Source organism: Fusarium solani (assembly GCF_023522795.1).
Source record: "Fusarium solani strain SB1 chromosome Unknown bctg00000010, whole genome shotgun sequence".
NCBI classification, from domain to species: domain Eukaryota; kingdom Fungi; phylum Ascomycota; class Sordariomycetes; order Hypocreales; family Nectriaceae; genus Fusarium; species Fusarium solani.
In genome coordinates, this window is record NW_027072147.1 from 2,763,042 (window position 1) to 2,786,712 (window position 23,671).

The 23,671-nt window shown below is 49.9% G+C and overlaps 11 protein-coding genes across 11 annotated transcripts; 6 read left to right on the forward strand and 5 right to left on the reverse strand.

The window, feature by feature from the left end:
* Nucleotides 1-825: 825 nt before the first annotated feature.
* MRS44_014973 (uncharacterized protein) lies at nt 826-1,205 on the forward strand (the record flags this gene model as incomplete). Its single annotated transcript, XM_046281559.1, has 3 exons — nt 826-982; nt 1,026-1,111; nt 1,158-1,205. The coding sequence occupies 3 exons, from the start codon at nt 826-828 to the stop codon at nt 1,203-1,205; spliced, it is 291 nt and encodes a 96-aa protein (XP_046128069.1).
* A 1,205-nt stretch (nt 1,206-2,410) lies between these two features.
* On the forward strand, nt 2,411-4,033 carry MRS44_014974 (uncharacterized protein; the record flags this gene model as incomplete). The annotated part of the gene is made up of 4 exons (XM_046277267.2): nt 2,411-2,779; nt 2,823-3,347; nt 3,392-3,495; nt 3,538-4,033. The coding sequence occupies 4 exons, from the start codon at nt 2,411-2,413 to the stop codon at nt 4,031-4,033; spliced, it is 1,494 nt and encodes a 497-aa protein (XP_046128070.2).
* Nucleotides 4,034-4,915: 882 nt separating this feature from the next.
* On the forward strand, nt 4,916-6,774 carry MRS44_014975 (uncharacterized protein; the record flags this gene model as incomplete). Its single annotated transcript, XM_046277268.2, has 5 exons — nt 4,916-5,153; nt 5,200-5,291; nt 5,337-6,373; nt 6,419-6,509; nt 6,553-6,774. 5 exons carry the CDS (start codon nt 4,916-4,918, stop codon nt 6,772-6,774), a joined length of 1,680 nt encoding a protein of 559 aa, XP_046128071.2.
* Nucleotides 6,775-6,933: 159 nt separating this feature from the next.
* On the reverse strand, nt 6,934-7,653 carry MRS44_014976 (uncharacterized protein; the record flags this gene model as incomplete). Its single annotated transcript, XM_046280220.2, has 1 exon — nt 6,934-7,653. The coding sequence occupies one exon, from the start codon at nt 7,651-7,653 to the stop codon at nt 6,934-6,936; it is 720 nt and encodes a 239-aa protein (XP_046128072.1).
* A 2,359-nt stretch (nt 7,654-10,012) lies between these two features.
* MRS44_014977 (uncharacterized protein) lies at nt 10,013-10,987 on the forward strand (the record flags this gene model as incomplete). Its single annotated transcript, XM_046277269.2, has 1 exon — nt 10,013-10,987. The coding sequence occupies one exon, from the start codon at nt 10,013-10,015 to the stop codon at nt 10,985-10,987; it is 975 nt and encodes a 324-aa protein (XP_046128073.2).
* A 318-nt stretch (nt 10,988-11,305) lies between these two features.
* On the reverse strand, nt 11,306-12,878 carry MRS44_014978 (uncharacterized protein; the record flags this gene model as incomplete). Its single annotated transcript, XM_046272270.2, has 3 exons — nt 11,306-11,679; nt 11,726-12,630; nt 12,691-12,878. The coding sequence occupies 3 exons, from the start codon at nt 12,876-12,878 to the stop codon at nt 11,306-11,308; spliced, it is 1,467 nt and encodes a 488-aa protein (XP_046128074.2).
* Nucleotides 12,879-14,148: 1,270 nt separating this feature from the next.
* Nucleotides 14,149-15,834, reverse strand: MRS44_014979 (uncharacterized protein; the record flags this gene model as incomplete). The annotated part of the gene is made up of 4 exons (XM_046282386.2): nt 14,149-14,876; nt 14,925-15,243; nt 15,291-15,607; nt 15,654-15,834. 4 exons carry the CDS (start codon nt 15,832-15,834, stop codon nt 14,149-14,151), a joined length of 1,545 nt encoding a protein of 514 aa, XP_046128075.2.
* A 756-nt stretch (nt 15,835-16,590) lies between these two features.
* MRS44_014980 (uncharacterized protein) lies at nt 16,591-18,208 on the forward strand (the record flags this gene model as incomplete). The annotated part of the gene is made up of 2 exons (XM_065618618.1): nt 16,591-16,750; nt 16,794-18,208. The coding sequence occupies 2 exons, from the start codon at nt 16,591-16,593 to the stop codon at nt 18,206-18,208; spliced, it is 1,575 nt and encodes a 524-aa protein (XP_065474690.1).
* Nucleotides 18,209-18,668: 460 nt separating this feature from the next.
* MRS44_014981 (uncharacterized protein) lies at nt 18,669-19,565 on the forward strand (the record flags this gene model as incomplete). Its single annotated transcript, XM_046277270.2, has 3 exons — nt 18,669-18,915; nt 18,966-19,403; nt 19,468-19,565. The coding sequence occupies 3 exons, from the start codon at nt 18,669-18,671 to the stop codon at nt 19,563-19,565; spliced, it is 783 nt and encodes a 260-aa protein (XP_046128077.2).
* A 262-nt stretch (nt 19,566-19,827) lies between these two features.
* Nucleotides 19,828-20,772, reverse strand: MRS44_014982 (uncharacterized protein; the record flags this gene model as incomplete). The annotated part of the gene is made up of 1 exon (XM_046277271.2): nt 19,828-20,772. One exon carries the CDS (start codon nt 20,770-20,772, stop codon nt 19,828-19,830), a length of 945 nt encoding a protein of 314 aa, XP_046128078.2.
* A 1,288-nt stretch (nt 20,773-22,060) lies between these two features.
* MRS44_014983 (uncharacterized protein) lies at nt 22,061-22,730 on the reverse strand (the record flags this gene model as incomplete). Its single annotated transcript, XM_065618619.1, has 2 exons — nt 22,061-22,438; nt 22,524-22,730. The coding sequence occupies 2 exons, from the start codon at nt 22,728-22,730 to the stop codon at nt 22,061-22,063; spliced, it is 585 nt and encodes a 194-aa protein (XP_065474691.1).
* Between the last annotated feature and the right edge of the window lie 941 nt (nt 22,731-23,671).

The window sequence follows — 23,671 nt, forward strand, 5'->3', positions numbered from 1 at the left end:
TTGGCTGCGCTGAGGATCCAGGCTGTAGTAGTAAGTTGCTGTGAATTCATCTATATGCTTGAGACGGTCTAACGTGCTCGCAGGGACACATAGGAGACAATAATAGTCTTTTCTTTTCTTTAATTTCTTCACTTTCGGTCGTAGGGGGTCAGATAATTTCGCCATCAGCATCTAAATACAGTGTCTATATCCATAGACGTCATTCCTGGTCGCCCTTACACTTGCCAATATCTGCATACAAATTTCATAGACGTCATCCGAGCTGTTTCCTCCATCTAGCATAGGATTAAGACCAAGTGCTATAAGTGACTGATGCCACGCCTGCATCTCGCTTCTGGCGGGGCGTTGCAAAACCGTTGATCGTCCCGATGCTGGAACTCGCTTCATCTGATCGCCCCGAGGACCCGCCAATGGTAGTTGATTCTCTGGGTGTTCCATTGATACCTGTGTGCCTTGAAACTTGGATTTCAGCGGCGATCGTCAATGCAAGCGTGGTTCACAACCCCTGCCCAGCTGTGGTTGCCCCTCTGTACCTCGCCGTTGCAACGCTACAACAGGTTTCGGTTCAACTTTATTGCTGTTATTGACATGGTTCTCTTGTGGTAGGTATAACAACCAGCTATTATCTACGTCTTCTCAATTGTTAATGGGTGAATCGGATATAGGTCAAGAGATAATGACGTTTAGATTCAAGCCAACCGCCGACGACATTGATGTTGCCGGCCTGCGTGGCGAGATTGAAAGGGTATAAATATCGAGTATTCGACTCAGTAAACCACCAGACTCAAGCAACAATCCATCACTTCTCACACTTACACCACTAACATGAAGTTCCCCGTCGTTCTCGCTCTGGCCAGCATCGTCTGTGCCCTTCCAGCTCCTGAGAAGCGTCAAACCTATGTGCCATGCACTGGCTTGTACGGCACGTCCCAGTGCTGCGCTACCGATATCCTTGGGCTTGCCAATCTTGACTGCGGCAATCGTAAGACATCTCTGCTCCTTTGAGACTTTCAGCTGACCTTTAGCTCCCTCAACTCCCTCTGATGCCGACAACTTCAGTGCCATCTGCGCAGAGATCGGCCAACGAGCTCGCTGCTGCGTTTTGCCCATTGTAAGTACTCCGATGTGTCCCTGGACCATGTGCTAATGCCTTGCAGCTGGATCAAGGTGTTCTCTGCAACACACCCTCTGGTGTCCAGGACTGAGTTGGCCAATCGCATGCCATGGGTGCATTTCTTGTAACGGCGAACACGATGTTGGAGGCGTTGTAGTCATAGAAACAAATACGGGTCAAATTCCCTATACGGCTCTATTTCTTTCATGCAGTCTTGATTGCGCATGAGGATCGGATACATAGGGAACACGGATTGTATCATTAGATCATTAATTATGTTTTATTGAGTTCACCTAAACAATCCTCCTCAACTTCGGATATCTTCATTCGGTGCTGCATTAACGGCTCTTATACCTCTTGAGCTCATCATCTTAACTTGGGTCATCCCAGTCAGACGTAGGATTGCAGGGTTAGGGCAATTGGCGAGATGACAACGATCCCCTGGGTTGTCACTGTCAGTCGTCAATTTGTCACTCCGTTCATTTTCCGGGTTCGAAATGTAAGCTTTTTGGTACAGAGTTCTTATCCTCCAGTGCGGTTTCAGTTGCTCTGTTAAAAATAGTGAGAAAAGAGGAGGCAACGGTGTCTCCTTATGCGACTATCTCATGTGCATACCAAGTCCTTTACAGTTGCCATTGTACACGACAGGCACATCTACAAAGTAACGCAAAAGAACAGTGCAAACCCGTCAGCCTTATAGGACTTGTCATAGAGTTTATTAGCCTACCTACATTCATTTCTTCCCAAAGTACACCTCTACCAAGCCGGTTGAACGGCAATAGGCTACTACTACCCACATGCAGGCATACCTTGCATAAATGCACTCGACCTATCTTACGGAGTCATGTCGGCTACATTCTCGTCCCCTTATCAATCTAATTGGCTGTCCATGCTCAATACTACTCCACGGGCGTTTCCACGTTGATCGTGGGACGATTCTTAGCGGCATTCAATCCAAATCTGCAAGTATCCCGCGTTTGCAACAAGGGTGTGCGTGGAGGCTACCATAGAGAGATAGCTGGTCCTACCACTTTATAGTCCGTAATCGGCGATGGTGGAGTCTAGTCACACTTAGCTGATTGATAAACGATGGACGGGTGATTGATAAAGACCTATTTCAGTGAATCCTGCATCTCACCCAGTAAGAACTCAAGACGGGACCGGGGAGTCTGTCGATCTTCAACGCGGGATGAACCCCATGGCATTAGTCACTGAAACCCAGGGAGATAATTCCCGCAATCTCGACGTATATGAACTCGGTCGGCTCCTGGTTTGTCGAATGCAACTCAATCCAACATGTCGCAAGAAAAGACTGGCGCCAGCACGTTCACCAAGCCAGAAACCATCACCGATGCTTCAACGGCAGAAGCCTTGAACCTCTGCCAAGAGGTCGAGGGTCAAGTCGATCCTGAAATTGCAAAGGCAATACGATGGAAGATCGATATGCGGTTGATGCCGCTGCTTTGTTTGACCTATACCCTTCAGGCGATTGACAAGAACACCATCAGTTATGCAGCTGTATTCGGTCTCCGACAAGAAATCGGCCTCAAAGGCACTGAGTTCTCATGGGCTAGTGCGATATTCTACCTAGGATACATGTTTTGGGAGTTTCCTACCAGCATGCTATTGCAGCGCTTACCGATCAACTATTTCATGTCGGCCACAGTATGTACCCTCTCTACTTCCATCACAACATCTAACCTTCTAGGTCGTCACATGGGGCACCATCCTGATGTGTCATGGGGCAGTTCATAGCTTTGAAAGCTTGGCTGTTGTTCGAACTCTGCTCGGCGCTTTCGAAGCTGCCATCCAACCAGGAACCATGCTCCTGTTCAGTATGTACTATACCCGAGAGGAGCAACCCCTCCGTATGGGGATATGGATTGGTTCATCTGGTGTGGGTTACATCATCGCTGGAATTACCAGCTTTGGTATTGGACACATCAAGTCTTCTCTCTCGTCTTGGAGGCTTTTGTTCATCTTCTGGGGAGCAATCACTTTTGCTTGGGGCATTCTCCTCTGGTTTATGCTGCCTGGGCCGCCAATGCGTGCCAAGTTTCTCGCTGAGGAACAAAAGGGTTATGCAGTCGCGCGTGTCAAGGATAACGCGACAGGCATCGAGAATAAGCGGTTCAAGATGAAGCAATTTCGGGAGGCGATGCTCGACTTGAAGACGTGGCTGTTGTTCACGTTTGCACTGACAAGCAATTCGCCGAATGGAGGTTTGAGTGCTGTAAGTACAACTCCCAAGGCGCACATACTTACTGACCCCTGTAGTTCCAAGGTCTCATCATCAAAGGAGCGGGCTTTAGTACGCTCCACACTACTCTATACCAGATGCCGTCTGGTGCTGTTCAACTGGTCGCGTGCCTAGTGGCCTGGTAAGTGCGCAGCTCCCTGTCTGTTCATTCTAACCGTCGCAGTTACTGTGCTACACGCTTCCAAAACTGCCGCATCCTAATCATGATTCTGTTCCTCATGCCATTCCTTGCAGGAGTCTTGGGTCTTCGCCTCCTCTCTCAAGACAACTCCTATGGCCGACTAGCATGCCTTTGGGTCACCTTTTTCTACACGGCAAGCGGAACTCTCAACATGTCGGTCGCTACAGCCAATACAGCAGGTCATACCAAAAAGATTACAACAATTGCCATGCTTCTTATTGGTTACTGCCTTGGCAACTTTGTTGGTCCGTTCTTTTTCAGAACTGAGCAAGAGCCATGGTATCCGCTTGGGGTTGGCATGATGTTTTTCTGCATCGCGGCCCAAATCATTTCTCTTGTGGGTATCTGGACATTGCTCTGGACGAGGAACAGGTCTAGAAGGGCAGAGCACGCGCCAGGGAATGAAGAGCAGGCATGGCGAAGGGGCTTGCTCGATGAAACAGACTTGGAGAACAAGTACTTCAAGTACGTGTACTAAAGCAGTCGGAAACACGATCGGCAGATGAAATTTACGCTTAAACTTTGTCCGCTGTCCTGACCGACGAAATGAGTGTGTTATCGCAGCGGAGCATTATCCGTGCTCGACAAGGGCATGGTTCGTCACAGAGCCATGTGACGACTCAGGTGAGGTGGAGAAGCCCCCTCATGATCAAATGAGCGAATGGTTTTTTCCAAAATTTGATTGCTGGGAGACTTGGCGTTGGATCTTGGCGGCGAGAAACCAAGCTAGCCGAGCAGAGATGGGGAGATGCTCACATTTTGACCAAAGATAACAGGGTGGCTGGCACACTTTTAACAGGCATCACTGAGTCAAGTGAGGGGAACCGACCCCGCTCGCAGACGAATTGCTGATCGCTGAGCTCGGTAGAGCGGACAAGATCCGCCAAGCTTATCCTAACCTCCTCATTTCTCCAGAATGCTCTAGAACACACACCTGATATGACTCGTACCATTTCCAAGAGGAGAATCCTTGCGTTTTTCGCAGAGAAGACCGACGGCTTCGGACAAGTACCCGGGGAAGGCCACCATCGGCTCACAAATGGGTAGGACAGCGAAACAGCATGAACTCGTCTCGTCAAGGCACAAGACTCGTGATGCCTGCTTGCTCCATCCACTCAAGAGCCCTTCCCATGTTACATCTCTCCCCCTTCTCGGTCAGAAACCGGCACATTGGCCCACAGCCGACATCCCCACCTCGCAAAGGAGGTTTGTCCTACAAAGGAAGTTGGTCCTTTTAATCCCTGAGCTCGACGCACATCTTCTCCAGCATTCCCCAACATCTTAATAAACCTGGGGCCCCGTGTTTCCCCTCCTCCCCAGGTTACATACTCGGTAGTGTTTCTGTACACACATGTCCACCATGGCAGACAACAAAGAGACGGTCTCGTCGACACCTGATCCTGCGATTGGCCTTGGGTCTGATCCAAGCAAGACGCATGCTTCGGTTATTGACCATGCGCGTTCTGCTGCTCAGAAGGAACAGAAGATGACCCTCATGCAGGGCATCAAGCTGTATCCCAAGGCTGTTTTTTGGAGTTTGTTTATTTCTACTTGCATTGTTATGGAAGGCTACGATGTTAGTCTCGTAAACAACTTCTGTAAGTAGATGTCGGCTGGTTAATGTTCTGCTGCTCACAATTATAGATGCCTTCCCTCAGTTCAACAGAAAGTATGGCCATCTCACCAAGAATGGCGATTACCAAGTCTCGGCCGCGTGGCAGGCTGGTCTGAGCAACGTATGTGTCTTGAACTGCTGTCAATGCCTTAACTAACATGCTCAGGGTGCCAACTGTGGTTCCATCATTGGTCTGCTCATCAACGGTTGGGCGTCTGAAAAGTTCGGCTACCGCTTCACCGTCATGGCGTGTCTCGTCTGGCTGTCAGGATTCATCACTCTGTTCTTCATGGCGCAGAACGTGCAAACCCTGTTGGCTGCCGAAATCCTCTGTGGTATCCCATGGGGCATTTTCCAAACCATCTGCATCACATATGCCTCTGAAGTTTGTCCTGTTGCCCTTCGAGGATATCTCACGACATATGTCAACTTTTGCTGGGGACTCGGTCAAGAGATCGGTATCGGAGTCATTCATTCCATGATTGACCGAGATGATCAGTGGGCTTACAGAATCCCCTATGGCCTCCAATGGATGTGGCCTCTGCCTCTCTTTATCGGCCTTTGGTTTGCTCCCGAGTCTCCTTGGTGGCTTGTACGCAGAGGCCGTGTTCAAGACGCCAAAAAGTCCTTGTTGAGACTCACAAGTCTTGACCGGGAGACAGATTTCGATGCAGATGAAACCGTTGCCATGATGGTTCACACGACAGCTCTAGAGGAAAAGGTCACAGCGGGTTCATCCTATCTCGACTGCTTCAAGGGCGTTGACCTTCGCCGTACAGAGATTGTCTGTATGTGCTGGGCCATGCAAAACCTTAGCGGTAACTCATTCTCCAACTATTCGACGTACTTCTTGGAACAGGCTGGACTGTCGACGAGGCATGCCTACTCCTTTGCACTTGGTCAATATGCCATCAACATGGTTGGTGTGTTTGGTGCCTGGGCGTTGATGACTGCTGGGGTCGGCCGCAGGACTCTGTACCTGTACGGTCTTTGTGGCCTGTTTTCCATGCTCCTTATCCTTGGCTTCCTGGGTGTTGTGCCCGAGTCCAGCAGAGATAAGGCGTCATTGGCTACCGGAAGCATCATGATTGTTTGGGCTCTTTGCTACCAGCTGTCTGTTGGTACTGTCTGTTATTCTTTGGTCGGCGAGCTGTCATCGCGACGACTTCAGATCAAGACTGTTGCGCTCGGCCGAATCCTTTAGTAAGTTGTCTGTCCGTCTCTAAGAAATTGTGCTGACCAGTTCAGCAACATCGTCAGCATCATCAACGCCGTCCTGGTTCCCTACATGCTCAATCCCACTGCTTGGGACTGGGGTAACTTTGCTGGTTTCTTCTGGGTAAGTTTACGTCCTGTGTTGCATTTCTTTACTAACAGATTAGGCCGGTATTTGCTTCCTCTGCATTGTCTACACCTTCTTCCGACTGCCTGAGCCCAATGGCCGGTCATTCGCCGAGCTGGATGTGCTGTTTGAGAAGCGTATCAGCGCCAGAAAGTTTGCCTCAACTGAGGTTGATGTGTTCCATGAGGTAGTGGAGGAGAAGGTCATGGATCAGTATGAAAAGGCTGAGGAGAGAATTGAGAGGGCGGATGAGAAGGCTTGAGCCATGCAAATTGATCAGTTGGTGTAGGTCGTTACATGGGCGGTCTTCTGGCTCAGTTATCTCATCATGGGTCGGGCTTCAAATGTATCAAAAAAGCACAATATCGTTACATGAGCAATGGTTAATGATCAATTGAGGAATTGCAAGTGGTAGCTCTTATTACACAACTAGTGGACTCTCAACAGCGATACCGTCTTTAAAGGCGATTTCGAGACCTTCGGGAGTCCGTCCAGTTCCCTTCCATGTCTTGAATAGTCCCTGATCTGACTGTCCAAACACTGGGTCATACTTCGGCTTCGGAACCGACCAAGACTTTTCAAAATCTCCTCCACTCTGAACAAAGTCCCAGTCGCCACCATTGTACGCTCCCATCATGGTGTAGCCGGACAGTTTAATCTCCGACAAGGCTTTTCTAGGGTCGTCGGCTTCGATGCCGTGGGCACCGCCAGGACTCAACAGCTTGAAGCCATCGTCGGGTTTGACATTGTATGTCTTGTGAGCCACGCCGGCGGGTATAACGAATACATCGCCAGCTTCTGCTTGCAACTCAATGCCACCCTCTTCCCACGCAGATCCGTATGTATTCTCCTTCATATCCTCCGAGGTATCGGCAACTCCGAATCGAATTGTGGCAGTACCGGAGAGAACTGCCATACACTCGTGTGCCTGAGAGTGAAAGTGCGACAGTTGAGTTGCTCCGTAGCGGAATATCCACGAGACCTTCCATTCGTTCTTGGTAAACAAGTCCCAGACCTCTGTCGGGTCGCAGTGGGAAGTATCAGGTCGCTTGGTCAGAACATTCTTGTACTGGAGGAGAGGTCGTGGTGAGTTTGGGACCAGGTCTGTCGGGAAGAGATGGTACTTGTGGACTTCGGCCATAATGTTCGTTGGATGCAGAAAGATGAAATGCGAGTGATGATTAGGCGAGGTGTTGGCTTCATATAAAAGATCGGTAACAGATCCGACTCGGCATCACTATCCGTACCCCGCACATCATGACGGTTCCGATAGTATCAATGAAGCCAATCAGTGATGAGCCAATCAATTGAGGAAACAAATCCCGACTTAGATAGGGATGCTGAGCCGAGATGAGGCTCAAGTTGATCCGACGGCTGAATGAAAGCATGTTGGATAGAATGGGATTCAGGACTCTCATATATTCGCCGCGTGGATAAGAGTGGGCGCTGGAGTACGTATCTGAGATTACAGAGACATGCTGCAACAGGTCCCCTGTCGGAAGCAAGGAGTAAGAGGAGCGGTCTGCCCAGAGAGAAACAAAGGTAACGAGAAGTGACTGGCCGATAGCAAAATCCAATTTTTTATCGCTGCGAAGTAACGATTGACTCGCTTTTGCAAGCTTGGTGACGCTTCCAAAAGAAGCCATCAGCCACATTAACAAAAGACAGTGATTGACACATGCCGGCATGAAACGGTGAAACCCCAATCGGAAAACGCCATTACCTAGAATAACCTACTTTCTATGGCTGCTGACAAAAGGTTAACGGCTTACGCACCAATGAACGAGGCGGCGAGTCTCGGTGTTGCTGTCTATAATTCTTCTCTAGCATCCTTGTCATGGCTGCGTCTGTCTTGGGACAAGTAATGTCTGATTATTGCCAAACTACCTAGTATATATCTTTAGAACGTCAGGCCTCGCACCTACCTTTCAACCAAATACTCTGCAATTATTTGCTTAATCCGCTGGGTTACTCTCTTGGTGATAAGATAAGTGAGGCTCATCAACAACAATAATCCCTCAACGTGACATTTAAACATTGTCTACAGACATAGGCTGCTTTCTACTCGTACCATTGCGTCAATTGACAGGGGCGATTCAAATCCGATTCACGCTAGAGTCCCTTGCTGTTGCTATCTACAAGGGTACAAGAAACACACAGAAACGACAGTGCCTGGTTGCATGCATCATTCTGTAACCCCATTCTGTACGAACAAAGAACCTTGATGTAGGTTTAAAACAAAGGTGCAAGATCGCTGCATCTTCGAGGATAACGTGCCACGGGATTGGCAGTGAAGCAGTTCAGCTGCAGCAACACACATGTGCCTTGTGTTCTTTCGAGACAGTTATGATATAGCGTCCCTGACCTCCACAAGTCGACAATTACTGCCAAAAGCCATGACTGCTGAGTTTGCATTCAGATACCTCAATGACACACACACTGGCCCCCGTTGCCCAATCTCTTAAGCGATATGCATCTCGCTTGCCTACCTCGGAACAGGCCGGGCTCTCGGGGAGATCAGTGCGATATCACTAATTTTCGTATCGACATTCTACCGACTACTTTTCATCTATTCTCTCTGGTATGTGATGCTCGTATAGCTTGGTGGCGGTAGCATTGGTCTTAGTGTCAAAACATCATGCGATGAAAGTCGATACGAGCCTTCAGTCAAGACCTTAGATGCAGCTACTTCATGTAAGGGATAGCGATCAAGACGGGTCCCTTGGAAAGTCTAGACTGCGCTAGCTGTTACTCAACCGGCCCAATTGCCCTAGAGACCTCTCCACGATGCCGTGTGCTTGTTCTTAATTGGAACCGGTTTATCACCGAACAGTGACACGTTGATTCGATCCGTGTATCCAAAATCAAAGAAATATGATCTCAATCCCGGTGGTTGGAGCCCAACAACATCTCAATCACCTCTTCCGGTGAAGTCCTGCAAAAGTTAGACATCCAGACCTCGTATTAGTGGAGCCTCGTCGCCGATCAAAGAGGTTGGCAGGACGGCGGGTCCGGAGTGATCGGGACCTCGGCAGCGTGGCTAACCCAGCAACGGTTAAGGTTGAAGAATCCTGATTAGGGCTATGGGTCGGTGCCCAAGTTGAGGCTATTTCAGCATGATCCTGACGTCAAATGGCCCGTCCCGTTGAGGGTCTTTCCACTTTCTCACGACCAACATCTTCTAGCTCCCAGCTACGAAGGCAGCCAAGACTTTTGCCCCCGGTAAATTCAGCTGAAGGGTTCCTCACAGTCCAGGCCATGATATCATCAGACCCATCAACCTGTCAAACATGCAGCCCTGTTCGCGAGGTTGATGGCTGGTAAACTAATCACTCGATGGGGACTTGACACTATCTCCGATACGAGGGTTGACTTCAAACTACGGTACTGTTCCGCTTCTTGTGGCAAGTAAAGGTATATATAACGCATCTGATTCCTTCAGTTACAATCCATCTCATCATCAACTCACACACTCAACACTCTCAACTCTACTCATCAACATGATCAACAACATCGTTGTCGCTTTGGCTTTGGCCTCTGCTGCCTCTGCTGCTCCCCTCGCTCGCCGCGATGAGTGCCAGGATGCTTACAAGGCCTGCATCGCTGCTGGAACCCCCGAGGTTGCTTGCAGCTGCACCCTTACCGCTTGCGTAGGCGAGGACAACGCTCGCAACCGCGAGTACTGCGCCAGTGCCACTGCATCTCTGGCTCAGCCTTCCAAGACTGAGATCCCAGGTGGCTGCAACCCTGCCCACCCTGGCTCTTGTCCTTCCTCCTACTTCACCTACACTCAGACTGCTCCAGTTGAGACCTTCACCTCTATCCCTGGTATCCCTGGTGGTTGCAACCCTGCTCACCCCGGGTCCTGCCCCTCCTCTTACTTTACCTACTCCAAGGTTACAGTGACTGTCGAGGAGACTTCCACAGTCAAGGAAACCTTTACTCCTATCCCTGGCATTCCCGGAGGCTGCAACCCTGCTCACCCCGGATCTTGCCCTTCCTCCTACTTTACCTACCCTGTCGCCTCCTCAACTGCGGCCCCTCCCGCCCCTCCGGCTCCCACTGGTGGCTCTGGCGATGTCACCTACCCCAGCCCCAAGCCCGTCGACGGCGAGTCTTGGTCCATCAAGGACCTGACCCGATACTGTGGCGAGGACAACTCCGGATGCGACTACAACTTTGCCATTGAGGCTGACGGCAAGACTGAACGATGCACAGTCATCCGCATGCCTGGTGCTGATGCCGCCACTGAGAGCTGGTCTGACCAGCCTTGCACCGATGGCTCCGAGTACAAGGTTTCTTGGGGCTATGTCACTGAGCCCGCTCCCGCTTTTGCTGTCATCACTGTTGTCAAGGGCAAGGAGCTGGCCTGGTTTGGTGTCTCTGATGTCAATGGCCAGAAGGTTACCCCCTCCAACCCCTTTGGCTCGGGACAGTACGGCAACCTTGGCCCTGAGCCCGTTTACACTTATTAGACGACGACTACTGGATGACTATACGATGGGACAGGTACAGGAACGGATTGGATCGGATATTAGACGGATAATAGATACCAGCCACTCATTAATGATATGCATGTAAATAGATGTAGATAACGGTCGCTGTACGTTGTACATGACAACTAATGAACCAATTGAACATTTAAGATACTTCTGTGTGCCAGGATTGTGAATTAATTACATCAATTGACTTGCAGAATAAGGTGCCAGGCACATTCAAGCAATATTTACAACTTTCATCTTCCATTCAGAGTTCTAGAAGGTTACCTCGACATTGCACTAGTCCTGAGCCAATCAAGCCTTGCCCTTGAGGCTGAAAGAGTACCGAGCCTGCAGAACATATGGATCACCACCAGGCTCAAACAGCTGCTTTCGGTCTCTCATCCACTCTGGATGGTTGATACCATCGATCCAGTCCTGCACTTCCATCACGACACAGCCATACTTGGGAATCGTGCGAGGAAAGTCAGACGAGCCATGAAGTCCCTGGGTCTTCTTGAGAGGAATGGCACCATTTTGTTGAGTGCAGCTGTAGAATTGAAAAGCGTCTTGGTCGGTGTAAATATCGAGCTGAATTCCAGACCAAGATGAAGAGAGGGTTGCCACGGGGCCCTCAGTTCGCCAATCATACTTGCCAAGTTGTTCTCGGCTAACGATGTAGCAGGTATCTATGCAATGTTAACGGTTGTCCTAAGACTGAACAAGATCACATACCATATCCAGTGCAGTTGAAACCGCAGTTGCCCTTCAACTCAGAGTTGTTCTCTTGGTCACCGATCTGCTTGGGCTCACTCCAGAAGTCGTTGGCAGATCCCTTTTTGTTTGGAATAATGTCACCGTTGGGGATGAGGATGTTGTCAACAGCCACACGCTGGCCACTGTAGGGCATGTATAGAGTGTGGTTGGATACCGTGCTTGTCTCGTTGTTGGAGAAGCCGTCCAGATTCCAATAAGTGTGGCTGGTGAGCATGATTGGTGTCTTTTTGGTTGTTGCCAGGGCCACAATCTTAATATCCCAGTCGCGTCCAGTAAGCGTGTAGGTGACGTATGAAACCACCTCTCCTGGGAAACCCTCTTTTCCGTCTGGATCTACGATGGAAAAGGTGATGCTGGACTTGGTGTGGGAGACGACAGTGAAGTTGCGATAGTCCCATCCATCAGGTCCTCCATGGAGGGTGTCTGCACCCTCAGGAGCCTCGGGTGTCGGGTTATCGTTTGGCTTGACCTTGTACTTCTTGCCGTCGATCTCAAACGTGCTGTTCCGAATTCGATTGGCATATCTGCCTGGCACACCACCAAAGTGAGGATGGGCCTCATCAATGCTGTAGTGGGTTGCATTGTCGAACCCGGCAACGACATCTCTGGAGATTCCGTATTGATCATTGACCAGGAGGTTGGTGATGGAGGCACCATATGGGATGAAGGCGGCCTCGATCCCGTCACCAGAGATCCAGTATTTGCCATCCTTGTCAGGACCCTTTTCTCCCTTGTCCGCGAGGACCCCTGGGAGGGCGGCAGCAAGAAAGAAGACCTGGTTGAACCGCATGGTCACGAGAGTCGATGCTTGAGACTGACCGAGTTGCACAGAGTTGAAGCGTGAACATTTCTTGGACTTTATACTATTGTAGTCGGGCGCCCTGTCCTAGTACTACGGAAGAACTGGTTCAACTTCCGCCAACCACATGGCGGTCCACATTGTAGGATTCTGGTTCATGCAGATTGGACCGCTTGAATCATGATAATCGGTGAGTGGTGCGCCTGTCGCACGTTGACTTTCGGTCACGATGCCGAGAGTTGCAGCGATGAACTTGCAAGGGACCTCAGACCCATCTAGCAAACGTTCCCCAGGTTTCGCGATGGAGATCATTGGTGCGCTTGGTTAGGATGATATCAGTGACAGGTCTGGGGATGATGAGGTTGCTCCGCGAGCAGGGATATTGGGATCGTCGTGCGGGGTACCCCAACTTGATGTAATGTCGCCGAGAGATTGACCGAACTTGATGGCTATGAACCATTGACAAACAAATTCAACTTAGGGAAGGGAATTATAGTCATGGGAGGCCCAGCCATGTAAGCAAAGCCCGACTGTTACGGCAGCTCAGAAGAGCCTGGCCATCGCCCTTAGACAGTTTAGGTATAGTAGTAGGAGGAGACCAGGCAAGGACGGCACAAGGGGAATGAGAAATAAGAGACGAATAATTATGTGCATTGACCATATGCGTTATTATGCATGCATTAAATAAGAATAAATCTGGCATGACTGTTTCCCGAGTTCACAAGCGAGAGCGGGCCGACAGACACAGGTCGGAAACAACCCAATCACCTGCCTTCAAAATCGTCGAAGTCTATCGCTAAGCTACCCTACGCATCTAACATTTTGTTATCAAGAAGTCACTTTAACACGAAGTTTAGGCTCGACATCGTATGTTGACTTATCTTAGAAAGAGGAAGATGAGTTTGAAGCTTTCAAATAGGAGTTGAGACAGGTATTGGACTCCCTTGACAGTAAACCGTTGAAACTGCTAGATCTGAAAAGCACATGGGTTTTAGTGGGTTTGATGAGGCTTGATTTCTTTCAGCCTGATTGTTCTGGCTCATTGCCCCTTGAGGTTTCTGTGGCGGTGTAAAGATGTGGCTAAACTAGGTGCGCCGCAAATGACGTCAATAGATCTGGCCCCCAGAGCAGTCAATAAATGCGAGGAGGCATTATCACCGACAATATTTTGGATCTTCTTTCCATACTTATTCTTTTACTATTTTCACATTTTTCTTTTACGACTAACCTTAGCGAAGAATATGCCAAACTCTTTGCAGCGCTTTATGTTCCTGTAACCCTCGTGGTTCATTATCCCATCGCTCACTCACAATCCAACTAACAGAAGCTTTACCCTTTCAGGGCGTGAATGCCGTGGCAACGTAGGTTCGATCGAAAACGGCTCTGCAGTTTCTCGTTTGACAACATGGGTGAATTAATCCAACGGCCGTCCACGTTGCAGAGAAAGAATGGTAATTAAGTCGCGTCCTTCAAAAAGCTTCATTCAGTACTAGCTACTCTCTTCCTCGGTAATTCACTATCTGCATGGCCCGAATCCCCCCAATCCGTGGCATACATCGTGATGTCTTAAACTCCAGACCCTTCAAGCCTTCTCTTCTTTGCCCACAATGTGTTCCAAATGATCTCCCTCGGCGAACGTGGCCTGCTTGACATCGTGGGTACGGGCCAAAGCTTCCTTGCCATCAAAGACCTGACTGACCTCCTCCAAGCTCATACCACGGGTCTCCGGGAAAAAGAAGTAGATGATGATGAGCCAAAGAGCCAGTGCGCAGGCAAAAACGATATAATACCTCCATCCCAAGGCCTCCATACCGACAGGGTTGACAAATCCGTTGAACAGAGAGCTGGAGAACTGGGCTAGGTTGAAGATGGTTAGACCCTTGGCTCGCAAGGTGTAAGGGAGGACTTCGACTAGGTAGGCAATCGGAAGGGGATTCATGGCAAAGTTGTAGAAGGCATAAAAGACAAAGACCATGACGACAACCCCAATACCAAGACCCTTCTTCTCGTAGTTAAGTTGCTGGTTACGAGCCGAGAGGATAATCCAGATGACGAAAGAGAACATCATGCCAATTGTCGAAAGCAAAAAGAGGAATCGTCTACCGAGGCGGTCAACCAGGCATGCGGCAGTAGTCGCAACCACCATGTTGTAGATTTGGAGACCCCCATTGATCAAGTTCTGTGTCTCTGGGTCTGTGATGCCAATGTTGTTGAGGATCAGAATGAGATAGGAAGAGATTAGACTGTTGCCGCACCATCGAATGATGAAACCAAGCAGCACGGTAATGGCGAACCGGTGGATGTTTCCCTCTGAAAAGCAATTAGCGCCATTCGTGCGTAAATGGCATGATTACCCACTAGTTCGAAAGAATTGCAAAAACGAAGTCGACTTATTGGCACGTTCAAACTCAATGGCAGCCGTGATTTCAGCCACTTCGAACCGGACCAGCTCACTTGGTTCGTCAGATCCGGCGTGGTACTTGCTCAAGATCCGAGAAGCCTCTTCGGTTCGGTCATTGGCAATCAACCATCGAGGACTCTCAGGCACAACGTAGATGGTGAAAATCTGAATGACGGAGACGAGAGCCTGAAGTAAGGATGGGATGCGCCAACTCCAACTGTTGGGCATGGCAAACGTTCCGTAGGTCACCCAGGCAGCGACGATAGAACCAAGGTACTAGTTGACTTGTTAGTTCGATCCTGCATGAGGGGCTGCCAACATACCCAACTGGTGTTATACACTGCCGTAAAGATGGCACGATGAGTGGGATAACTCAACTCTGCAATTAGTGGAGCAGCAGAAACCGCCGCAAAGCTGCCTCCAACGCCGATAAAGAATCTTCCAGCTATAAACATGCCCAAGTTGGTGGCACCTCCCTGAAGAGCAGCACCGAACACGGTCAAGACCGAACCAAAGGCAACAGGGTGACGACGTCCAAAGATGTCAGCTGCAAAAGGTGCAAAAGGCAGGCAAGCAATGCCACCAATGACCTGCATGGTCACCATAAGACCGAGGATGCCTCCCTTGGGATGGTGAAAATCTGCGAAGTCAGTATAAAAACTGATCACACAACACTCTAAACTCACCATCCTGCCACACAGGCACTGTCTGCATCCCATTAAGGACCGAGCCGTCGTAACCTCCGACGTAACTTGTCAGAAAGGGGGCGATCAGGAGGGCATTCAGCTTCAGAAGATGGGGGACGCGCCACCAAGGCTTGCCCAGGTCAGGACACAAGTCCTTGATCCTAAGCTCGTCATGTGACATGGTAATTGTAATCAAAGTCTTGTCAAAGTGAAGGAGGTTGTTAATAGTTGGATAAGGTAAGGGTGAGTGATGAGGGCAGATGTCGACTTTGATCGAGGGAAGCGGTCGTATTTATCCTGATCCGCACCATTCCCCATGGGGAGATTCACACTTCTCTTGTTAGTACCAGACGAAATAAAGCTCAAAATCTTGCCAGTAAGTGGGACGAGCCATGTTTGCCCGGACGCTAGTTGTCCTCGGGTTTGACAATCCGGGGTGGGTGTTGCCGGCACGTGAGCCTCGACTACCAACCACCTGGTTCAGGACCTTCATTCTAGACAATTTTCTGGAGACGAATGACAGAATCGTTCGTTTCTGGGGCAGTCGGGTCTACCGTGTGAGTTCCTCGGCTGGAAGCTGTGCTCCACGACAAGGATTGGTCTCGACCAGCTGCCTCTTATTCTCCGCGGAGAATTGAGTCTTGGCGCGTCAAAAAGCCTGAACTTTCCTATTTTGGGAATCTCCCCTCACAGCTGGAGATTCATAGGAATAGCCGGGCACATCATCAGCTGAACAAGATTAGCCGTTCTCTTTCGCCATCTTGGACTCGAATATCTTCCCGACAATAAGCCTCAAGTTTCCCTTTTGGGATTTTCTCTCATGTTTTTTTGAATCAGATGATGACGTGGAGGAAGCCACACACGTTAGAATCACATATAAAGGACAAGTACTGCACTAGCCGACCAGGGGATTCCGCCACCACACTTCTTCTCAGCCATGGAACGCGTCCATGCAAACCCAATCATTCCAGGGTTCGCCCCTGACCCGTCGGTCGTCTTTGTTGATGGGACCTATTTCCTCGTCAACTCGACTTTTCATATGTTCCCTGGCCTGCCCATCTACGCCTCCAAGGACTTGGTGACGTGGACCCATATCGGTGAGTCTGATGTCTTGAATGAAGACCCAACTGACTGTAGTAGGAAACGCAATCAACCGCGCTGGTCAGCTGAGTCTGCAGCAATCTTATACCAAGCTTTATGGCACCGATGGCGCTGAAGAGCTCATGTCAGCCCAGGGCGGCCTTTACGCTCCCTCGATCCGATATCACAAGGGCACATTCTACATCGTCTGTACCAACGTCATCCACAAAAAAGAACTCCCATCCCTCGAAAACGAGTTTCAGAACTTTATCCTCACCACCGATGATATCTGGGCGAACAAATGGAGTGATCCCATCTTTTACGACTTCTTCGGAATCGATACGAGTATCTTCTGGGACGACGACGACCGAGCATACCTGATCGGTTCTGCAGCTCCTGCTCCAGAGACCAAGATTCGACAGTTTGAGATTGATCTCAAGACGGGCAAGAGGCTATCAGAAGAGAAGCTCCTTTGGGAGGGCATCACCAAAGTCTTTCCTGAAGGGCCCCATATGTATAAGAAAGATGGATGGTACTATCTTCTGATAGCAGAGGGAGGATGCTTCGCTGATCACCATACCATCATGGCAAGGTCAAAGAGCATTTGGGGTCCTTTTGAGGTCAACCCAAGTAACCCAGTCATGAGAAAGACTGAACCCAATGGATACATCCAGTACACTGGACATGGAGATCTTTTCCAAGACCCTTCAGGCCAGTGGTACTTTATCTGCTTGGGTGTCAGAAAGACAAAGGAGGGCCGCTTCATTATGGGTCGCGAAACCGTCATCACTACGGCCCAATGGCCTGAAGGAGAATTCCCTACCATTGACTTTGCCAAACTGGATGTGCCCATCAAGGGCGGTAAACAGCCTGCACCGGCTTGGCCTTTGAAGCCCAGTGGCTCATCTCTGACTCCTGAGGTGGACCTCATGCACATCCGGAACCCCGTTGAAGAGAATTACAAATACGATGGCTCAAAGATCACGCTAATCACCAGCAAGGCCCCATTGAGCCAGGCTGGCGAGCCGGTGTCGTTTGTTGGAAAACGTCAGAGGCTTTTGGATGGTACTGCCTCAGTGACCCTCAACGTCCCGGATACGTCAGCACTTGAGAATACCCTAAAAGCTGGTCTCTGTTATTACAAGGATGAGCTACGCTTTACTCGAATCTTTCTAGATGTGCAGAATGGAGATATTGTTTGGGAGATCAAGAACAAGGCTAGGTCGATTGATCGCCGCTTGGCCAGGAGCGTCAAGTCATTGTTAGCCGCCGCTTCCGCCAAGGTGGTATTCGGGATATCTTACACTGAGGACCAATTATCATTTTGGTGCTCTGCTGATGGGGTCAAGGAGGAGCTCGCCCAGATCGACAGTCTGGATATGACTGGACATGACTTTGTTGGGCCTGTCATCGGCGCTTTCGGCACTGCCGCGAAGGAATCGAGAGTGGAATTTGTTGACCTGGTTGTAGAATAGACTAGATGAAGAGAGACTGATTGGGTTTCTCGTAGACATAGAGTCATTTCTTGCATGAATCCCGCCACTGAATAAGATTGTAGATTATTGTTAGTGTTCCTCTCGGCAGAGGATTCAAACAGAGCGCCGCTAAACTATCTGCACTTTCTGATAGCGCGCTAACAGTGGAGAAAATGCGGAGCGTTAGCCGCTATGAGGTTGAAGAGACACTGTAAGCTTAGCACTGGTTGGCTCTGTCGTAGTCTGGAAAGAGAGGGCATTGATTGGCTGTATCGTAGATCAATCTAGCCAGCGTGCACTGTCTCATGGACATAACTATTGTCTGACTTGATAATACTTTTACTTATTTAAGTGCTCTTTCAACCCTCTTCTTTCTTCTCTAAGTGTTCCATCTCCACTCGACCGATTTCTCCTCGTCCCAACATTCTCTTCATCAATCTCCTCATCAATCTGATCAACAATGCGAACCACGACGTTAGCTATGGCTTCAGCTGTTGCTGGAGCGACAGCATGCACAACTCCCCCAAAAGCTCTGGTTTACCGTGGGCCGGCCTCGTGTGAAGGCTGCCCTGAGGCTGTCGCTGAGCTACTGGAGTCTTCCCCATTAAAGTTCCAAGTCTCATTTGCTGGCCCTACAGAGGACATTGACATTAACGAGCATACCTTGAAAGGCGTCCAGGTTTATGCCCATCCTGGCGGGGGTGATGGTTAGTCTTCTCTCAAATTGTTTGTTCTCAGCTAATACAAGAATACACAGATCTTGAAGAGTCATGGCCAAGCCTGAAAAAGTACAAGAAACCTCTCCAAAACTTTGTATCATCTGGAGGATACTATCTCGGTTTCTGTTTCGGTGCTTACCTGGCTGGTGATTCACCCGGATTTGGTCTCTTGCCTCGGGACTCTAATACCGATGCTGAGACCTCTCAGGACAATGCCCAGGTGACTTCCAGCAAGGATACGGTCATTGAGGTTGACTGGACTTTCGTCTCTGGCAAGACGGAAAAGAAGAGGTGGATGTACTTTCAAGAAGGTGCAGTCATTACTGGATTAGACGAGAGCAAGTTACGTGCCGACGGCTCAGGAAGAGTTTTGGCGAGGTATTCGCAAAACGGCGACGTAGCGGCATCCGTGACTCGCTATGGCAAGGGTTGGGTTGCCCTTGTAGGCCCTCATCCTGAAGCCAACGACGAGTGGTGTGAGTATTGTCCATTCTTGAGATTCTCCGAAATCTCTGTTACTTGTACTAACCGCATGATAAGACTCGGCGGAAAACTTTACGAACCCAGATGGGATCAACTTTGACATCGGCTACGACTTCATTGCGGCCGCTCTCAATGGAGGGAAGATCGAGCCGTAATGAGCTCTGGACGGATCACGAGAACGGGATGTATTTATCTTTCTGGAAGGAACTGGGCCTTCGATTAAACATTAGATCAATAAAAGCCGTGCTATTAGAAGGTCAAAGCTGTTTTGACACTTGAACGCGCATCAACCTCGACTCGGCCCGAAAACACATGGACGTAAATAAGAATTAGGCACTTAAGATGCATCGTCATTGTTTCATATCGTAAATCTATCTATACAGGCACAGCCCGTAACATTATCTAATTCTAAGGGAATCACCAGATAAGGAACGCCGCTATCATCAATCCAGCCAGAACAAGACTACTCGTGGGCGCTTGTCGAAGGCCTCCCGACATGCCTTCTTCAAAACCTTTGCTCTTGCCACCAAGATACTCCACGCCGAGCTTTGTCAGACCTCCGTCATCATCAAAGAGGGAAACACTGTCACCAGTCCACTCGTTTGCTTCATCTGAACGGAATGCTCCAAACCAAGCATACGCTTGCACGTATTCGAGACTGTCGAGCTTCCGCAAGCTTTCGCTCATCATAGACAGGGTCGTTTCCTCATCTTCTTTTGGCAAGGCCAGTTCGGTAATCCAGAACTTGGCTTTCGGGGCAGTCTCGTTGTAAAATTCCCGCAAGGTCTGAAGCCAGTTGTCGAGCCCTGGTGCATCGCCATACCAGTGTACCGCCACAAAATCTGTCGGGCAGCCATCGTCGTCAATGTCGTAACAGGATTCGTTGAAGTCTCTGAGCCATTCAAGGCCTCGTGGAGAACCAGTAACACTCGGGTGGCTTATATTCCACTGTCGAGAATTTGCTGAGTTTCTTAATGGAGCAATGTTGGACATGTAGGAACGGGCAGCATCCTTGGCTGATATTGAGCTGCCACCCGTATCCGTCTCTCCATCAGGTTCGTTGAAGCTGAGGAGATGTGTTGAAGAGTCTGGAAGTTTGTTGAGGCGGGACTTGAGCTCGGAGTCTGATGCATCGTCGAGGCTGTGAATCAAGGGCACAAAAGGAAGAGATTTGCCAATCTCATCTGATGGCCAGAGGGACCAGGTGTAGTACCATGCTATCTCCGAGTTATTTGACAGCAGCAGCTCGTTATCGGACTCGTGTTTGTCGCCATGGAAGGCCAATCCACGTTTAGAGGTCAGGTCAATACAATTGGCGAGACCTAAGAAATGGAACAAATAGAAAGTAGAGAGTCGGCGCATTTTGGATCAAGGTAATAATATCTGACGAGCAACTCAAGGGATCGCGATGCGGCAGCCGTATTTCAAGTACTGTCAATTCTGATCTCCGTCCAGAAAACAAGGTTGAAACATGTCATTCTGCCAACGCTCTGTTTCAAAGAGTCAGGGGTCGCCTTGGTTAAAGCGAGCATGAACCCTTGCGAGGTGAAGTGGCGATGCCTGATTTGCTTCTGTTGGGCTGTGACGTCATGCGCTTTCCTTGGTCATCGACTGCGCCGCAACAGCCAGACTTGACTGTGTTTAGTTGATAAAGGATCGGCATATCACGAGGCGACAGGGATGTAACTTGGCGGCGGAAAACACCGTCATTCTTTATCAGGGCATTGAACAGTGGTTACCAATCCCTCCAAGGTTATCGCCCAGCCCCAACAGGCCCTCGACAGGAGCCTTGACGCTGGCACCAAGCCCCAGGGGTTTGTTAGCCGGTCAGCGTCAAAGAGTCACGGAGAATTTGCTGAAGAGAGTTAGGGCTGTTATACCTTACCCAGCTGGTAGCAGGCTGCGACTGGGGAGTCCACCTGGGCACCTCTTCGCGCTGTCTCCTAGCGATTGACTCATAATTCGTTCCCATAAGGGTGAGGTCATGTAGATTCAGCCAGTTCATATTCGCAAGACTGCGAAGCCGTTGGCTTAATGCGTGCCAGCCATTCTGGGGTTGTGCGTCCTAGTAGCCGCGGTCTTGTGTTGTATCAATCCCACTAACGCAATGACGCCCCGAGCTTTAATGAGATAATCCGACTTTCAACTGTTCATGCACTTCCACTCTTCATAGATGGTCGTCATAACAGAAGCTTGCCGTTTTTGGGGAATTTCCCATTCAAGCGGGCAGCACGTGGCTCCTGCATGCGTGCCTTCCTTCGGAGGAGTCCAACGACAAAGTCTATTTTCACCCCACGGGACTCAAGTCCATGATCAAGAAGATCAAGTCAAGAAGATGCTAAGAAGAAGAAAAGCCTCATGCTACGTATTTCTATTGAAAGAGATATTTTTGTTGGTAGAGCGACTAATACGCTCGAGGCAGGGCATCGTGGAGATTACAGGAGAGCCAAATTAACAACCAAAGATAATGTATTAAGGATTATAGTCAAAAGAAAGTCCCTCGTCCCTCCCACTTCTTTCTAACTATAAGCTATTGAAGTGAAGTCCAATGCAGCAGCTGCTATATACCACCCAGTCTATGAAATGAATCCTATGCAACAGCTACCACATATTCCCCCGGCCAGACATGTATGGAATACTCGAGAGCCACTTAGAAGGCGGCAAGGGCACCCATGGCGAGCATGGCAGCAGCGCCCATGGAGCCAAGCTGGCCAGCGGCGCCAGTGGAAACGGCTTCGATAGAAGAGGTGGTGGCGGCGGCAGTCTCGGCAGCGGTGGAAGGAGCCTCGGTGGTCTCAGCGGCCTCGGACTCGGCAGTCTCCTTGGTGGTGGCGGCAGCGGCAGTAGTCTCGGCGGCAGACTCGGCGGCGGTGGTATCGTGGGAGTGCTCGTGGGTGTGGTCCTCTTCCTCCTCCTCTTCCTCCTCATCATGAGAGTGAGTGTGGGAAGGGAGGGGGAGAAGTGGCAGTGGCGGAGTACAGGGAGGTGGCGTCAGAGCAGTAGGGCTCAGCGGCGGGGAGGACCTCGTCTGGAGTGGGTTAGTATCAAGTAGGTAGTGGATGGCTGAAGTGAATTTTACCGATGGCGACGTCTTCGCCGCAGGCGTCAATCACACAGTCCATGGTGTACTCGTAGATGGCCTCGTAGTTCTCGTGGTCGCAGAGGCAGATGGAGTCAGTCTCCTTGCACTCAACACTCTTCTCGATGGCCTCGGTGAGACAGTCGAGAGAGCACTCGGGGAAGTAGTCGGCCTTGTCGAGAGACTCGTGGGCGACAACCTGGAGGGCCAGGGCAGCGACGGCAACGGCGACGGTCTTCATGTTGATGGTTGGTGGGGTTGAAAGTTGGAGCTGAAAGCGGAAGCTGAGGCTGAGGCTGAAGGTGTGTTGATTGATGGACTCTGTGATCGAGGTGAAGAACAGAAACAGAGGTAGTAGTCGACTGGTTTATATAGATTTGAACTTCCTCCTTTGTCTACCCAACACCACACCTCTGAGCAACATCTTGCTGTCTCGACCATGTTGAGACGCCACATATTGGCGAATTGCCATTTCGGGCCAAGAAACCAGGGCCCAGTGTTCAAGCCACAGCAGTTCGTCTGACGATGTGACCAGTGCGCTGCCAGCGTTTGATCTAATGATCAGATAATTATGATCAGATAAGATCAGCTAACTAGCTCGTCCCACCCAACCCTCACTAGCACACCTAACTCAATCATAGCCGATGCGAGCTTAACCTTGTCCCATACAGATTCTGGAAAAGCTCTCAGTGGGATGATGCTAACGTGAACGTGCACCCCAAGGGTCCATCATCACCCCACGGATCAAGCAGCTGAACGGGGTCTCCACTAGTGAATTTGCATTACCCCAACCTTTCTCAGCCGCACCTTGTCCTTATGGGAAGCTGTCATGCCATCGATCCCACATACGAAAAATCATGGCCCGACGAGAGCCGTTTGTTCACAGATGAGTGGGAGTTTCCACAAAGAAGTTATCTTTTGCCGGGCTATCCGCGCCAAGCATCGTTTTGCAAACCTCCATGTCCTGTCCGAAAACTGGACCTTGAATCTGAGACCTAACCGAGACGTGATCGACTTCTCTTTTAGTCGATCCGTATCCCTGGAGTCATGCTTGGTAGCTAAACCCCCACGTTTTGACCTCGAAGAATGCGGAAGACTCTCTGAAAGCGACTTTTGAGATGATCGGCCTGGAGACGGGCCACCCCACGGCATGTCCGTGTAGTATTGGCTGGGCCGTCACTC